The sequence below is a fragment of the Engystomops pustulosus genome, chromosome 4 (assembly GCF_040894005.1).
Source record: "Engystomops pustulosus chromosome 4, aEngPut4.maternal, whole genome shotgun sequence".
Lineage (NCBI taxonomy): Eukaryota > Metazoa > Chordata > Amphibia > Anura > Leptodactylidae > Engystomops > Engystomops pustulosus.
The window spans coordinates 79,519,525-79,537,601 of record NC_092414.1 but is presented as its reverse complement, the minus strand read 5'-3'; the positions used below and the strand labels follow the sequence as shown (position 1 = coordinate 79,537,601).

The following is an 18,077-nucleotide window of genomic DNA, read 5'->3' as shown; positions in this document are numbered from 1 at the left end:
GGATCGACAGGGGACCCCATTGAGGTCCCCTGTAATTGTAAAAAATATTCTGTTCCAAATCTGAAATAGTTATTTTTAAGCACCATTTCCAATAGTGTCATAAGGAAACCTATCATTGAATTAGACAGCACAGAATTTTCGCATAATTTTTCTCTGACAGCGTACATTCCCTCATCAGTTGGAATATTAGTGTACAGACTCTTGACGTCAGTGGTGCACAAAATTTGTACACCACTGAGGTCAAGAGTCTGCACACACCTCAGGAATTCACTTGTGTCCTTTAAACATCTTGGTAATCTTTGTACTATTGGTTGTAGGAAGCTGTCTACATAGATAGCCAAGGGGTACAAAATAGACTCAATCCCCGAGACTATGGGGCGATTTATGTATTAAAATGCCCATGTGGTAAAATGTGCGTAGGGCAAACTTCGAGGCAAATTAAAATTCGATTAAATGAACACAGGTCAGCTATCAGAATGTATGGGAAACAAGAAATAGAAACAGCTAATTCGAAAGGAACATTAGAAAAGAAAAAATATGGGGAAACTACAGTTGCGCGACATTTTAAAGAATGTAGGCACCAGGTATCAGAGCTGAGATGGATGGTTTTAGAAGAGGTATTCGGATGTGATAGAGAACAAATAAGGAAACGCCTTTTACAAAGAGAGGTTTATTGGATCTGTAAATTGGAGACAAAGAGCCCGAAGGGGTTAAACGAAGATTGTAACTTTAATATCTTTCTTTAAGAGAAACACTAAAAGGTTGACATCGAAGGATAGTTAAGCTGTGTATAAGATATTATGTATGTAATGTTTTTAATTGTTTATATATATTAAGGTATATGTATAAGAGGTTCCGGTTTCGGTGACTACAACTTACGTGAACGGTGGAGAGCGTGTCATGTCTGAGGAAGGGGGCGTGTCCCTCGAAACGTCACAGCAAACATGGCGCTCACTAGACCGTTGCTCGGCGTCTAAGGAGTCAGTGTCTCTGCCCTAGGATCTAACTAAATGTGAGTCTAAGTTCAATTTTTTCAATATGAATGTATCCGGAAGGATGAAATAATGGTTTACAATATATTAGAACGTCAATAGACTCCTATGATCCCAGTCATCACCATATATACAAGCTGAACTTGGATAAGTTTAATTCACTATGGTATCCCCAACTGTGGGACAGACTAATGCTTTGAATTTAGAGTGTATATGTTGAAGTTTTTGAAGTAAAAGTATCTATTTTTGCTTAATTGCTCGTGTTGCCCCCATCTCCACACTTTGTCATTGTGCCACTCTGACCTCCTGCTGCTTCTCTGACCTCCTGCTGCTTCTCTGACCTCCTGCTGCTGCGTCTGCTTCCAGCATCTCCACACTCTGTCACTGTGCCACACAGTGGCCTACCATGTTGCAGCTACCATCAGAATTTGTCATTGCGCCACTCTCTGGCCTTATGCTGCTTCTTACTCCTGATGCCCACCTACACACACTGTGATTGTGCTACACTGTGGCCTACCATGTCACTGCCACCACCAGAATTTGTCATTGTGCCACTCTCTGACCTCATGATGCTGCTGCTGCCACCTCAAAACTCTATCATTCTGCCACTCTGTGGCCAACCATGTAGCTGCCACCTCCATAATTTGTCATTGTGCCACTTTGTGGCCTACTCATGCTTCTGCCAACTGACCACTGTCTGTCTCCCTGGAGCACCCTGTGATTTAATGCTGTTTTCACCCTCCACCACTCTATGACGTTGCCACTATGTTTGGTTTTCCACTTCATTTCAGAAGGAATGAAAAGCTTCTGGATTGATAGCCAAAAGCAAGAGTGGATATAGAACACATACGACATGCAAATATCCCATTTACTGGTCATCTCTCTTTTGGATCCACTCCTGTTTGTTTCTGGCTTTAGCAATACTGATGGACTATTGACCAATTGAAAGGGGACACTGATGGATGAAAATGGCAAAATGATCAGTTCAGTGACATCAATGCAAAATTACTGCCGACACCCTCTCCACTCTTTTGGGGGGTTTCTAAATGTATCAGCGTTTAACAGAACAGGTTCTGTCATAATGTATGGAATCATCTGATGTCAATGTAAATGATGTTATAGTGGGATCTTGTCCCTCAGCTCAGTCCTTTCAAGCTGGCACAGATGTTACCTTGTCAGGCTGCGTTCCTGCTTCACTTATTTGGTCAAGTTGGCACCTGTAAGTGCCCATGGAATTGAAGAGTGAAGTGATTCTAAGAGCGGCGGCTGTCATGTGAGTGTCATATTAAACACAGCATTGTTTGAAGAACAAACCACACTCCCTATACATATTTGAGGATGGCACAATGTTCTACAACACCCTACAGGCTCTCTGCGGCCAGGAAATACCTGTTTTTTAATGTGATTTGCCATGATTAGAATCGGGTCAAATCTAATTTTGTCAGGAAATTCTGTGAACTCGGCGAATCGAATTTTTGAAAAATTCGCCCATCTCTACTCATTACCTTTTGCACAACTTGATGTTATCTCACAAGGAGCTTGACAGCAAAACTAATGACAGGTATTTGATCCATGAAACATCAAATAAATGAATTGGTTCAACTAGAATTGGCATTTAAACAGTTCTCCCCATCATGTTGTTCACATTTTGACAACATAAGACCAAGAAGACATCTAGCAATTGATCAACAGTAACTTGCTATTGTTAGGCTTCAAGAAGATATAAGTGACCTCTGAACCAACATGGGGAGAGAAAAAGAGCTAGAACGCACATCCACACATCACACAATGATCTACTGCCGCTAGGCTACATTATATAATGAACTCGAGGTTCTTAGTTACATTTTGATCAAATTGTATAAGCCCACCAACCACTTCAAGGTGACCTCTTTATGGTGGGCCCCTGCGCTATTATGTGCGGCATCACATGGCATCCACCACCGCTGCAGCACAGCGCCGGCAGGGACCAAGACCCGGTTGCCCCCCAGCACCCATACTGGCAGGCATAGCCCCCATAGCTTCGGGCCCTGGGTCCCCACCAGCACCGCACCACAGAAGTGACGGATGCCATGCAATATCGCACCATGTGAACAGGAAAAAAGGCTCCCCATGTGTGAACAGGTGTTGAATACTCACTGTACCCTGTGGTCTCAGACACTAGCTGAGAGGAAGTAGGCAGCCACTATATGCAGTCTCCTGCTAATTTAAAAACACCTGGTACCAGCACTCCGCCCCATTTGACCCAGGTGTTTTTAAATTAGCAGGAGACTGCATATAGGGGCCGTCTACTTCCTTTCAGCTAGTGTCTGAGACCACATAGAACAGTGAGTATTCAACACCTGTTTACACATGGTGAGCCTTTTTTCCTGTTCACATGGTGCGGTATTGCATGGCATCCGCTGCTGATGTGCTGCAGCGGTGGTGGACTCCATGTGATGCCGCACATAATAGCGCAGGGGCCCACCATAAAGAGGTCACTGTGAAGTGGGTGGTGGACTTATACAATTTGATCAAAATGGAACTAAGAACCTCGAGTTTGTTATATAATGTAGCCAAGCAGCAGTAGATCATTGTGTGATGTGTGGATGTGCGGTCCAGTTCTTTTTCTCTCCCTATGTTGATAAGTGACCACTGAGCTTAGGGTGTGACAGTGTCATCAGCAGGTTGCAATAGAGATGCAAAGAGACTGAGAGCAAGAGAAGAGTCCCAGAAAACTAAACAAGTGGATGTCCCACACTGATACTTGTGAACATTGTGAAAAATGCCCTGCAGAACCAGATGATGAATGCAACACAACTACAAGCACATTGAAGTGAGATGAGAGGCTCCCAAGGGTCATGTTGCACCATCCAAAACTGAGAATCTGTGCTGGACACTTAAATGTCCTCATTTCATGATATAATATCACTGTAGCATAGAGAGGATGAAAATATGAAAATATCAGTCCTCGATCTCGGGGAGGTGAATGAAAGGAATTTTAAAATACTTTCAAGGTGGTACGGGTGTCCTACAGTGATACATAGGTTCTTTCCTGAGGTGAATGACTCCTGTTGGCGCTGTCTTTCTGCTACAGGCTCTTATTTCCACATTTAGTGTGATCTTCCTCCAATCCGACAATTTTGGGAGGCAATCTTTGACCTATATATCAAAGTGAGTGGGGAGGTGGTTTGTACCTTCTCCAGAGTTAGCCTTATTGTCGCTGTTCCAATACTCTATTACGAAGGCTAAGAAAGGACTCCTCCAACATTTCCTAAGTGCAGCTTGCACAGTTATACCGAGCCACTGGAGGTCTCCTTCCCCTCTTTCTAGAGCACAATTAGTTGATTGATTAAACCATGTTATGAGAATGGAAGAACTTACAGCTTTGGAATAAGTAGGTGCCTTCTTTAAGGACTGGTCTACACGGTCCACGTTCCAGACCTCAGCAGCCATGTCTTCCTGGCTTTCCTTAGAAGACGTTTAGTCACTAACATCTAGTCCTTTTTACGGTTCCTCATGCTTCTCATGTGTTTTCCTGTTGTTCTTGTCCTTAGTCCTTGTGACTAGAGATGAGCGAACACTAAAATGCTCGGGTACTCGTTATTCGAGACGAAGTTTTCCCGATGCTCGAGTGCTCGTCTCGAATAACGAACCCCATTGAAGTCAATGGGAGACTCGAGCATTTTTCAAGGGGACCAAGGCTCTGCACAGGGAAGCTTGGCCAAACACCTGGGAACCTCAGAAAAGGATGGAAACACCACGGAAATGGACAGGAAACAGCAGGGGCAGCATGCATGGATGCCTCTGAGGCTGCCTAATCGCACCATTATGCCAAAATTATGGGCAACAGCATGGCCATGACAGAGTGACAGAATGAAGCTAGATAGCATCTAAAACATCCAATAATTGACCCTGACACTATAGGGGACGGCATGCAGAGGCAGCGGCAGCAGGCTAGAGAGTGGCATGGCGACATACCCTAATTGGACTCAGGCTTCAAACCAATGGGTGTCAGAGAGGAACCAAAGGAGGTGAGCAAGAAGCGCTCAAATAATATCGGTACATGATAAAAGTTTGCCAGTATATTTTGTGGATTACACAGCAGGGTGGCGACAAAGTTAACATGGAAGCCATGAAAACAACCCAAAATTCTGCCTGACACAGCTCGTTTGATAAGGGGACCATGTATGCTTACAGTTCATGCCAGTCGCTGCACTGGCTGCCAGTCTCCTTTCGAATACAGTTTAAAATAATAATAACCCTCATCCATAAAGCTCTGTATAATGCTGCACCCCCCTACCTCTCCTCTCTTATCTCAGTCTATCGCCCAACCCGTGCTCTTAGATCCGCCAGTGATCTTAGATTAACCTCTACCCTAGTGCGGACCTCCCACTCGCGTCTCCAAGACTTCTCTAGAGCTGCACCAATTCTATGGAATGCTCTGCCCCGGACTATCAGACTAATACCTAACCTCCAAAGTTTCAAACGTGCTCTTAAAACCCATTTCTTTAGGCAAGCCTATAACACTCATTAACTGCATGAAGTTTTAACTCTTCTACTAACCCGTCCTGTGTCGTCCTCCCATCTGTTATCCAGCAACCAACAGGCACCAGACTTCTCTGCAGTCCCATTCACCCTGGACCTGGTATATAAGATGACGGCTGAGTGGTTCAAGCGACAGCAATTCCATTTATTATATTTTTTTCTATTCCCTAAGAAGAATGGCTTGACCATTAAATATTCTTTTACCTCGTGTTACCCCATCATCTTCATAAACCGTAAGCTCTGGCGAGCAGGGACCTCACTCCTGTTGTTCCATACAAATGTTGTGCTCTGTTACATTACATTTGTATTTGTTTCCTATGATTTGTAAAGCGCTACAGAATATGATGACGCTATATAAATAAAGATTATTATTATTATTATTATGGAGGCAGTGAACTAGTAGTAGATTAAAGGTGCTGCAACTATGTTAGTTGGATCTTGGGATGGAGCTGGCTCTCTGCAGCCAGGCGAGCTTTCGCCAATCCAAGCCCCTGTCTCTAGGCTACTCCCCAAACAGCACTTCTAAGAACCTTTTGTATAAGATCAAGTGTAGTAGCGTTCTTATAAGTTTAGGATATGCCGGGTGAGGGGAATGTAAACAGATGCGCAAGAAGCGCTGAAATAATATCCCTAAATGGTAAAAGTTTGCAAGTATATTTTGTGGATTACACAGCAGGGTGGCGACAAAGTTAACAACTTTGATGTGGAATGCCCTGTAATAGCTCTTGGGCAGTGTGCCTTTTATCGCCTAGGCTCAGCAGTTTCAGCACCGCCTGCTGTCGCTTAGCGACGGCACTGCTGCTGTGCCTAGAGCTACCGACTGATGGCGCCATGCCCACGGATGGTAATTCGGAGGAGGAGGAGGTGGAGGAGGGGTGGGAGGAGGTATAGTAGGCCTTTGAGACCTGGACCGAGGTAGGCCCCGCAATTCTCTGCGTCGGCAGTATATGACCAGCCCCAGGGTCAGACTCGGTCCCAGCCTGCACCAAGTTAAGTGTAGTAGCGTTCTTATAAGTTTGGGATATGGCGGGTGAGGGGAATGTAAACAGATGCGCAAGAAGCGCATGATGCGCATGGAGCTGGCGCTCCGCTGCCAGGCGAGCTTTCGCCAATCCAAGCCCCTGTCTCTAGGCTACTCCCCAAACAGCACTTCTAAGAACCTTTTGTATAAGATCAAGTGTAGTAGCGTTCTTATAAGTTTAGGATATGCCGGGTGAGGGGAATGTAAACAGATGCGCAAGAAGCGCTGAAATAATATCCCTAAATGGTAAAAGTTTGCCAGTATATTTTGTGGATAACACAGCAGGGTGGCGACAAAGTTAACAACTTTGATGTGGAATCCATGAAAACAACCCAAATTTCTGCCTGACACACCTCGTTTGATAAAGGGACGATGTATGGAGGCAGCTATATGGACGACTTTTGGAGGTAGCAATGGAGACAACGTGTGGAGGCTGCTATGGAGACAATTTAATTTGGATAGTGCCTGTATGTGGCAGTCCCAAACATTTTTCAAACCAGAGGAGCAGGTAGGTGGCCCTCCAGTAAAATGGAATAGATTGAGTGCCTGTATGTGGCAGTCCCAAAAATGTTTCAAACCAGAGGAGCAGGTAGGTGGCCCTGCAGTAAAATGGAATAGATTGAGTGCCTGTATGTGGCAGTCCCAAAAATGTTTCAAACCAGAGGAGCAGGTAGGTGGCCCTCCAGTAAAATGGAATAGATTGAGTGCCTGTATGTGGCAGTCCCAAACATTTTTCAAACCAGAGGAGAAGGTAGGTGGCCCTCCAGTAAAATGGAATAGATTGAGTGCCTGTATGTGGCAGTCCCAAAAATGTTTCAAACCAGAGGAGCAGGTAGGTGGCCCTGCAGTAAAATGGAATAGATTGAGTGCCTGTATGTGGCAGTCCCAAACATTTTTCAAACCAGAGGAGCAGGTAGGTGGCCCTCCAGTAAAATGGAATAGATTGAGTGCCTGTATGTGGCAGTCCCAAAAATGTTTCAAACCAGAGGAGCAGGTAGGTGGCCCTGCAGTAAAATGGAATAGATTGAGTGCCTGTATGTGGCAGTCCCAAACATTTTTCAAACCAGAGGAGCAGGTAGGTGGCCCTCCAGTAAAATGGAATAGATTGAGTGCCTGTATGTGGCAGTCCCAAACATTTTTCAAACCAGAGGAGCAGGTAGGTGGCCCTCCAGTAAAATGGAATAGATGGAGTGCCTGTATGTGGCAGTCCCAAAAATTTTTTAAAACAGAGGACCGGGTAGGTGGCCCTCCAGAAAAATGGAATAGATTGAGTGCCTGTATGTGGCACTCACAAAAATTGTTTCAAACAGAGGACCGGGTAGGTGGCCCTCCAGAAAAATTAAATGCATGAAGTACTATAGCAAGAGCCAGTGGGCCCTGTCAAAAAATAGCCATTTTCCTCTGCTTTACTGTACAAAGAGGAGGAGAAGGAGGAAAATGAGGAGGAGGAGGAGTGGATCAATTATTCAGGTTGAGCTTCCTTCACCTGGTGGAGATTGGAAATTCTGAGAAATCCAGCCTTTATTCATTTTAATAAGCGTCAGCCTGTCAGCGCTGTCAGTCGACAGGCGTGTACGCTTATCGGTGATGATGCCACCAGCTGCACTGAAAACCCGCTCGGACAAGACGCTAGCGGCAGGGCAGGCAAGAACCTCCAAGGCGTACAGCGCCAGTTCGTGCCACATGTCCAGCTTTGAAACCCAGTAGTTGTAGGGAGCTGTGTGATCATTTAGGACGATGGTATGGTCAGCTACGTACTCCCTCACCATCTTTCTGTAAAGATCAGCCCTACTCTGCCGAGACTGGGGACAGGTGACAGTGTCTTGCTGGGGTGACATAAAGCTGGCAAAAGCCTTGTAAAGCGTACCCTTGCCAGTGCTGGACAAGCTGCCTGCTTGCCTACTCTCCCTCGCTACTTGTCCCGCAGAACTACGCACTCTGCCGCTAGCGCTGTCAGAAGGGAAATACTGTTTCAGCTTGTGCACCAGGGCCTGCTGGTATTCATGCATTCTCACACTCCTTTCCTCTGCAGGGATGAGAGTGGGAAGATTTTGCTTGTACCGTGGGTCCAGGAGAGTGAACACCCAGTAATCGGTGCTGGAATAAATTCTTTGAACGCGAGGGTCACGGGATAGGCAGCCTAGCATGAAATCTGCCATATGCGCCAGAGTACCAACGCGTAAGAATTCACTCCCCTCACTGGCCTGACTGTCCATTTCCTCCTCCTCCAACTCCTCCAACTCCTCTTCTTCTGCCCATACACGCTGAACAGTGAAGGACTCAACAATGGTCCCCTCTTGTGTCTCGCCAACATTCTCCTCCTCTTCCTCCTCATCCTCCTCCACCTCCACCTCCTCCGATATGCGCTGAGAAACAGACCTGAGGGTGCTTTGGCTATCAACAAGGGAATATTCTTCCCCTGTCTCTTGTGACGAGCGCAAAGCTTCCGACTTCATGCTGACCAGAGAGTTTTTCAACAGGCCAAGCAGCGGGATGGTGAGGCTGATGATGGCGGCATCGCCACTGACCATCTGTGTTGACTCCTCAAAGTTACTCAGCACCTGACAGATATCAGACATCCACGTCCACTCCTCATTGTAGACTTGAGGAAGCTGACTGACCTGACTACCAGTTCTGGTGGAAGTTGACATCTGGCAGTCTACAATCGCTCTGCGCTGCTGGTAAACTCTGGATAACATGGTCAGTGTTGAATTCCACCTCGTGGGCACGTCGCACAACAGTCGGTGAGCGGGCAGTTGGAGGCGGCGCTGCGCTGCCCTGAGAGTGGCAGCATCTGGGCTGGACTTCCTGAAATGCGCACAGATGCGGCGCACCTTCGTGAGCAAATCAGACAGATTGGGGTATGTCTTGAGGAAACGCTGAACTATCAGATTTAACACATGGGCCAGGCATGGCACATGTGTCAGTCTGCCGAGTTGCAGAGCCGCCACCAGGTTACGGCCGTTGTCACACACAACCATTCCCGGCTTGAGGTTCAGCGGTGCCAGCCACAGATCAGTCTGCGCCGTGATGCCCTGTAATAGCTCTTGGGCGGTGTGCCTTTTGTCGCCTAGGCTCAGCAGTTTGAGCACCGCCTGCTGTCGCTTAGCGACGGCACTGCTGCTGTGCCTAGAGCTACCGACTGATGGCGCCGTGCCCACGGATGGTAGTTCGGAGGAGGAGGTGGAGGAGGGGTGGGAGGAGGAGGAGGCATAGTAGGCCTGAAACACCTGGACCGAGGTAGGCCCCGCAATCCTCGGCGTCGGCAGTATATGAGCAGCCCCAGGGTCAGACTCGGTCCCAGCCTCCACCAAGTTAACCCAATGTGCCGTCAGCGATATATAGTGGCCCTGCCCGGCAGCACTCATCCACGTGTCCGTGGTCAGGTGGACCTTGTCAGAAACGGCGTTGGTCAGGGCACGGATGATGTTGTCTGACACGTGCTGGTGCAGGGCTGGGACGGCACATCGGGAAAAGTAGTGGCGGCTGGGGACCGAATACCGAGGGGCGGCCGCTGCCATGAGGTTGCGAAAGGCCTCGGTCTCTACTAGCCTATAGGGCAGCATCTCCAGGCTAAGCAATCTGGAGATGTGCACATTAAGGGCTTGGGCGTGCGGGTGGGTTGCACTATATTTGCGTTTCCGCTCCAGCGTCTGGGGTATGGAGAGCTGAACGCTGGTGGATGCTGTGGAGGATCGTGGAGGCGACGATGGGGTTTTTGTGGCAGGGTCCTGGGCAGGGGGCTGACTATCAGCTGACACAGGGGAAGGAGCAGTGGTGTGCACGGCCGGAGGTGAACGGGCTTGTTGCCACTGAGTGAGGTGTTTAGCATTCATATGCCTGCGCATACTGGTGGTAGTTAAGCTAGTAGTGGTGGAACCCCTGCTGAGCCTGGTTTGGCAAATGTTGCACACCACAGTCCGTCGGTCATCCGGTGTTTCCTTAAAGAACCTCCAGACTTCTGAAGATCTAGCCCTCGCCGCAAGAGCCCTCGCCACGGGAGCTTCACTAGTTGACACATTTGGCGCTGATGCACCAGCTCTGGCCCTGCCTCTCCGTCTGGCCCCACCACTGCCTCTTCCAACCTGTTCTGGTCGAGGACTCTCCTCCGTCTCAGAAGCACTGTGTTCACCCGGCCTCTCAACCCAGCTTGGGTCTGTCACCTCATCATCCTCCGAGCCCTCAGTCTGCTCCCCCCTCGGACTTCCTGCCCTGACAACAACTTCCCCACTGTCTGACAACCGTGTCTCCTCATCGTCGGACACCTCTTTACACACTTCCACTACGTCAAGAAGGTCATCATCACCCACAGACTGTGACTGGTGGAAAACCTGGGCATCGGAAAATTGCTCAGCAGCAACCGGACAAGTAGTTTGTGACTGTGGGAAGGGTCCAGAAAACAGTTCCTCAGAGTATGCCGGTTCAAATGCCAAATTTTCCTGGGAGGGGGCAGACTGGGGGGGAGGAGGCTGAGGTGCAGGAGCTGGAGGAGTGGCGATTTCGGTGACATGGGTGGACTGCGTGGAAGACTGACTGGTGGTGGACAAATTGCTCGAAGCATTGTCAGCAATCCACGACATCACCTGTTCGCACTGTTCTGGCCTCAACAGTGCTCTACCACGAGTCCCAGTAACTTCAGACATGAACCTAGGGAGTGTAGCTCTGCGGCGTTCCCCTGCTCCCTCATCAGCAGGTGGTGTCTCACCCCGCCCAGGACCACGGCCTCTGACCCCTGCAGTAGTTGGACGCCCACGTCCCCGCCCTCGTCCTCTACCCCTAGCCCTCGGGTTAAACATTTTTAAAATGAGAGTTATAACTTTTTTTTTTTTTTAACTTTTTTTGTTTTTTTTTTGTGTTTTTTGTTTTTTTGTGTTTTTTGTTTTTTTTTTGAGTTTTTAAAACCAAACAATGCTATCCTATTGCTATGGCTATTTTCTAGCCAAGTATCAAAGCACACTACTATGCCAGATGAGATGACACTGAGTTAGTGCCTAATTGAAATCCAACCCCTACTAAATTTTCCCACTTCGGTCTTTGCTATGGATATGTGCGTCACTAAGCGCAGAACACAGCAGTCGCAAGTCTCACTACAAATTGCTCAGAATTGGCTAGTACATGCACTGCAGAAAGTACAGCCACCAGCAGATCAACCAGAAATCAAATATATAGAACGCTACTGTAGGCGTAAGTAAGCTCTTTGTATTCTCCTATGGCTATTTTCTAGCCAAGTATCAAAGCACACTACTATGCCAGATGAGATGACACTGAGTTAGTGCCTAATTGAAATCCAACCCCTACTAAATTTTCCCACTTCGGTCTTTGCTATGGATATGTGCGTCACTAAGCGCAGAACACAGCGGTCGCAAGTCTCACTACAAATTGCTCAGAATTGGCTAGTACATGCACTGCAGAAAGTACAGCCACCAGCAGATCAACCAGAAATCAAATATATAGAACGCTACTGTAGGCGTAAGTAAGCTCTTTGTATTCTCCTATGGCTATTTTCTAGCCAAGTATCAAAGCACACTACTATGCCAGATGAGATGACACTGAGTTAGTGCCTAATTGAAATCCAACCCCTACTAAATTTTCCCACTTCGGTCTTTGCTATGGATATGTGCGTCACTAAGCGCAGAACACAGCGGTCGCAAGTCTCACTACAAATTGCTCAGAATTGGCTAGTACATGCACTGCAGAAAGTACAGCCACCAGCAGATCAACCAGAAATCAAATATATAGAACGCTACTGTAGGCGTAAGTAAGCTCTTTGTATTCTCCTATGGCTATTTTCTAGCCAAGTATCAAAGCACACTACTATGCCAGATGAGATGACACTGAGTAAGTGCCTAATTGAAATCCAACCCCTACTAAATTTTCCCACTTCGGTCTTTGCTATGGATATGTGCGTCACTAAGCGCAGAACACAGCGGTCGCAAGTCTCACTACAAATTGCTCAGAATTGGCTAGTACATGCACTGCAGAAAGTACAGCCACTAGCAGATCAACCAGAAATCAAATATATAGAACGCTACTGTAGGCGTAAGTAAGCTCTTTGTATTCTCCTATGGCTATTTTCTAGCCAAGTATCAAAGCACACTACTATGCCAGATGAGATGACACTGAGTTAGTGCCTAATTGAAATCCAACCCCTACTAAATTTTCCCACTTCGGTCTTTGCTATGGATATGTGCGTCACTAAGCGCAGAACACAGCGGTCGCAAGTCTCACTACAAATTGCTCAGAATTGGCTAGTACATGCACTGCAGAAAGTACAGCCACCAGCAGATCAACCAGAAATCAAATATATAGAACGCTACTGTAGGCGTAAGTAAGCTCTTTGTATTCTCCTATGGCTATTTTCTAGCCAAGTATCAAAGCACACTACTATGCCAGATGAGATGACACTGAGTTAGTGCCTAATTGAAATCCAACCCCTACTAAATTTTCCCACTTCGGTCTTTGCTATGGATATGTGCGTCACTAAGCGCAGAACACAGCGGTCGCAAGTCTCACTACAAATTGCTCAGAATTGGCTAGTACATGCACTGCAGAAAGTACAGCCACCAGCAGATCAACCAGAAATCAAATATATAGAACGCTACTGTAGGCGTAAGTAAGCTCTTTGTATTCTGCTATGGCTATTTTCTAGCCAAGTATCAAAGCACACTACTATGCCAGATGAGATGACACTGAGTTAGTGCCTAATTGAAATCCAACCCCTACTAAATTTTCCCACTTCGGTCTTTGCTATGGATATGTGTGCCACTAAGAGCTAAACACAACGGTAGCAAGTCCCCCTGCTAATTCCTCACAAAATGGTACTAGATGCAAATTAAAATAAAAAAAGTAGAACGTTATTGTAGCCCTAAGAAGGGCTGTTGGGTTCTTTGAGAATCACTCCTGCCTAACAGTAAGCTAATAGAACACCCTAACGCTTTCCCTGACCAGCAGCAGCTCTCTCCCTAGCGGCATCCAGACACAGAATGATCCGAGCAGCGCGGGCAGCGGCTAGTCTATCCCAGGGTCACCTGATCTGGCCAGCCAACCACTGCTATCGACGTGTAAGGGTACCACGTCATGCTGGGTGGAGTGCAGAGTCTCCTGGCTTGTGATTGGCTCTGTTTCTGGCCGCCAAAAAGCAAAACGGCGGGAGCTGCCATTTTCTCGAGCGGGCGAAGTATTCGTCCGAGCAACGAGCAGTTTCGAGTACCCTAATGCTCGACCGAGCATCAAGCTCGGACGAGCATGTTCGCTCATCTCTACTTGTGACCCCTTTTCACTCATATTACTGTTATGTTTTCACATGTTTGTTATCTACCAGATTGTGCTTATGAATCTTCATGATGTCCTTTTTAACATAAGATGTCACATTATAAGAAGTATGCGATTGGTCTTGTTGCTATACCATGCACAGTATATAAAATTAATTTACCTTTAATATCACTGCAACATGAACTTTTACTTTTTCACATGAAATCCAAATTTGCCAAAATAGTACCGTATATTCCGGCGTATAAGACGACTTTTGAAGACTGAAAAATCTTCTGTCTGGTCTGGGGTCGTCTTATACGCCGGTAATGTTTCTCACCTTTTCCGCGATCCACCGAAGCTCTGCTGCCGGTCAGTCAGAGGCCCGCACCTGACCCCTGCGTTGCGCTGATAACTCGGCGCAGCACAGCGGGCAGATGTTTTGAATTGTGACAGCCGCGGGCCTGCCTGTTACAGCGCACGGACTGTTCTGCATCTGGTCCGTGTGCTGGATCAGGGAGGGCCCGGAGCTGTCATAATTCAAAATTAGAACGGGTCCCCGATCCGCCCCCGTCCCACCCACCTCACACTACTTACCCGCCGTTGACACCCATCACTTTCGCTGACGTAAGCTATGTGATGCGTCTGCCTGCGCCGGGTCTGCTGAGGTCTATGACCCGGCACCTGACCTGCAGACGCGTCATCAGCCGTCGCCTGCGCCGGATCCCCTGATGAGATAAGGTAAGAATTATGTTTTTTATTTAGCTTAAATATATAGGGCCCTGTTTGGTGGTGGGGGACATTATTTATGGCTACTGGGGGTGCAGGACAGTAATTATAGCTACTGGGGGGGCATTAATTAGGGCTACTGGGGGCCAGGACAGTAATTATAGCTACTGGGGGGGCAGGACAGTAATTATAGCTACTGGGGGGCAGGACATTAATTATAGCTACTGCGGGGCAGGACATTAATTATAGCTACTGGGGGGGGCAGGACATTAATTATGGCTACTGGGGGGCGCAGGGCATTAATTATGGCTACAGGGGGGGGCAGGACATTAATTATAGCTACTGAGGGGGGGCAGGACATTAATTATGGCTTCTGGGAGGGGGGCATAATTTTAATTTTTACCGGTGTTTTGTATGTGTTGGAAAAGGGGTAGTCTTATACGGCGAATATATCTTAAACTCTATATTTTAACAGGAAAGTAGGGGGGTCGTCTTATACACCAGGTCGTCTTATATGCCGGAATATACGGTATATGTCTAGACATGTATAAAACAGTAACTCCAAGGCTATATCACATGAACGTGTGCCCGCCATACCGTAGCACAGCAGGCAAACGTTGGTGCCCAGGAGAGGAGGAGGGGGTGAGTCCTGCTCACCCCGCCCCTCCCCATACCCATGTATGGTGCATGGCGCCGTATTCAGGGGAAAGATAGAACATATCCTATCTTTCTCCCGGCTATGGGACGGTACTGTGCCACAAGTGTGGGGAACCGTACCACTCCTGTACGGCGCCATGCGCCCACTGCCGTCTATGGGGGGCGTATATATACAACAATTTTCAGTGTAAATGCTCATCTGGATTGTGCATCCCATTTAAAACAAGGTTCATGATACAATGCTAGAATCCACCTGTGCCCAAGGACTGCTCTTAACAACAAGAATCACTCTGAGGGTAGCAGTCTTTCTGTCAAACTTCATATAAATTGCAGGGTTGTCTGAATAAATATATTTATCTTCTATCCACAGGACAAGTGTCTGGTGAGGCCATCCATTGGGGCTCCCTACTGATCTTGACTAAAGGGGTCCTGTATAACTTTGCATAAAAATATTCTTTGTAATGTCATCCAATATTTGAACATTTCATCTAAAATACACTAAACTCATATATAGATATAGTGATATAAAGAAAAAAGACAGCATTTTCATGGGGACTTTTTCCATGTAGGACAGAAGGACCTGGTAATTGCTTTCTCTTTTAGCCTTCTTATTGACTTTTGCAAAGCCACCACCCAGGTTCCAAATTTACAAGGGCCCTTGGACAATCTATCCACCATTGTCAAATTGCCAATAGATGAAAATACCTGGTTCTTGCTCCTTCAAGATACAGAAGATTCTTCCTCTGTTCTAAGTCTGGTTTTTCTTCTGCAGCAAGTATAGTCAAGAGCTGATCCTCTAAACCCACTGGAGTAATCATGAAATTGATCAATGTCACCTATAAATGTGGAAGAAAAACATATTTCTTTGATATCCACAAATTTCAATGAAATTTGGATTATGACTTACAAAATTATGTCAGATGCATCTAGGCACAGAAAATTCTAACTATGAATAGCATTTAATTTCATATGCTGTCAAGTGAGGGAATTGTCTTGAAAAATAAAACCCAACACCAATTATTTAAAGAACATCAAACTATACGAAAAAATGAAAAAATTGTTACATACAATGGTAGACAACCAACGTATAATAAACCTTAAACCTGCTTAGGATATACTGCACTGAAAGCCCACTGTGGTTCTGCTTTAAAGCAATGGCTAGCAATGGCTAGATGTTCCATCACTGTTTTGGGAGATCTCTGGGATTTGGATCTTATCTAGCAATGCAGCAACCCTAGAGGCTGTATTCCTTTCAAAGCACCCCAATCTAAAATCAATGCCCCCGTAATGAGGCACTTTAGAACTTACATTGGACCGGATTGGGATCAGGGACCTGGACAAGTCCAAAAGAAGAAATTGTGGAGTAAATATCCACCAAACATGGCACACCTCGCCAAAGGGTATAGTATGTGGTCAGTGGCATGACATGCCAGTAAATCCAAAACTCCCACAGGCATAATTGGACAAGATAAAAGATCCAATAGAGGACTCGCATAGTGAATAACCAGCATCAGATAAATACAACTAAAAATGAAAAATATGCATAGTTCCCATCTTACGGATTTTGCATACATTTCCCAACTGAGATGATGAGATGATAGAGCAAAACTTCTATGAGAAGCCCATGGAGAACAGAGGCTCAGGGATAGCTGCTGTCTCTGATCCCTCATGCTCTGGCACAATGTTGGAAAACACAGTGGAGACCACCTGTCAATTCAACCACAAATTTGTGGCTTCAGTGATTGTAACTTTTGTAGTTGGCAAACTTTAGACATAGGCTGCTTTTCAGAAATTTTATTAAAATTTAGACTGTTTTTGTTCAACCAGCTGCAATAATATTGAAGCATTTTGGTGTTAATTTTAGTTCTGGTAAAAATAACTTGACTGTTGGCCCAAAGGGCTTTTTACATTTTTTTTTAACAAAAAATGTCTTTTATACTTGAGTAATGAAGGGGTGTACCTCTGTCACAACTACTAACCATAAAATAAAGGGGCAGCAGAACCCTGTTCAGTTTCATGAAAGCATTAGGGCACTTATGTCTATTGAAATTAATATGACTGAAAAAAAATTAACAGACCAACAGTGCCATGTATTTTGGGGAACATGGAGATTTTGGCATTAGGAAACTCTGTATCACATATTTTATAAACAGAGTCGTTTAAAGAAAATCAGAATACATAATGATAAACCATAAACACTTCCAGCATAGATCCAGACACCAAGACAGTGGTAATATTTGTTATCCATGGCCTTCATTTTATTTATAAAATCAACTTTTAAAATTATGCTAATGAGGGAATCTGGTGGGTTTTTACAATGACCAGAGCATTCTTTGCTGCTGCAAGATTACACAGGCAGGGGAGGAGAGACATGTTCTGCTCATTGTAACAATGTGACGCCACAGCTCAGGCTCATTAGGATCATTTTATAAGTTGATTTTAGAAGGAAGGAGGACATAGATAACAAATATAAAAAGATTACCACAGGAAAATGTAGGTCCCTCATATTACCTGTTCAATGGTGTGATGGTCTTGTAGAAGTGCTGCTGTTCCATTCTTGGAATGATGATGTGTGGATTTACTTCTATGGTTACTAGAAACCCCTGTTCCCATGATTATTGACCAATTCGCAACTTATACCCTCCTAATTACTGCTACAAAGTGTAGGACTTTCAGGCCAAGGCATAAAATAAAGATATTATGAACAAGTTTTTTATATGATCGTTCTAATTAGGTTCTTTACTTACCTTTTACAACGTTTATATTTCAGTCAACTAAGTAATATTATATATATTCATAATATTTTACGCTGTTCAACAATACAGCTTTTTAATATGTATCCACGCAAGACAGAATATCTAGTCTTTGGTAAATGATCATGTTTTCACTGCATTATCTGCTAAAAG

The 18,077-nt window shown here is 45.7% G+C and overlaps 1 protein-coding gene across 3 annotated transcripts in view; it reads right to left on the bottom strand.

The window, feature by feature from the left end:
- The window catches only part of LOC140126705 (dynein axonemal heavy chain 3-like), an 883,215-nt gene that overhangs the window by 141,712 nt on the left and 723,426 nt on the right, over positions 1-18,077 (bottom strand). For all 3 annotated transcript variants that reach the window (XM_072146467.1, XM_072146468.1, XM_072146466.1), the window contains exon 63: positions 15,877-16,007. In XM_072146467.1, the coding sequence (XP_072002568.1) occupies positions 15,877-16,007 (131 nt within the window). The remainder of the gene's footprint in view (positions 1-15,876; positions 16,008-18,077) is intronic.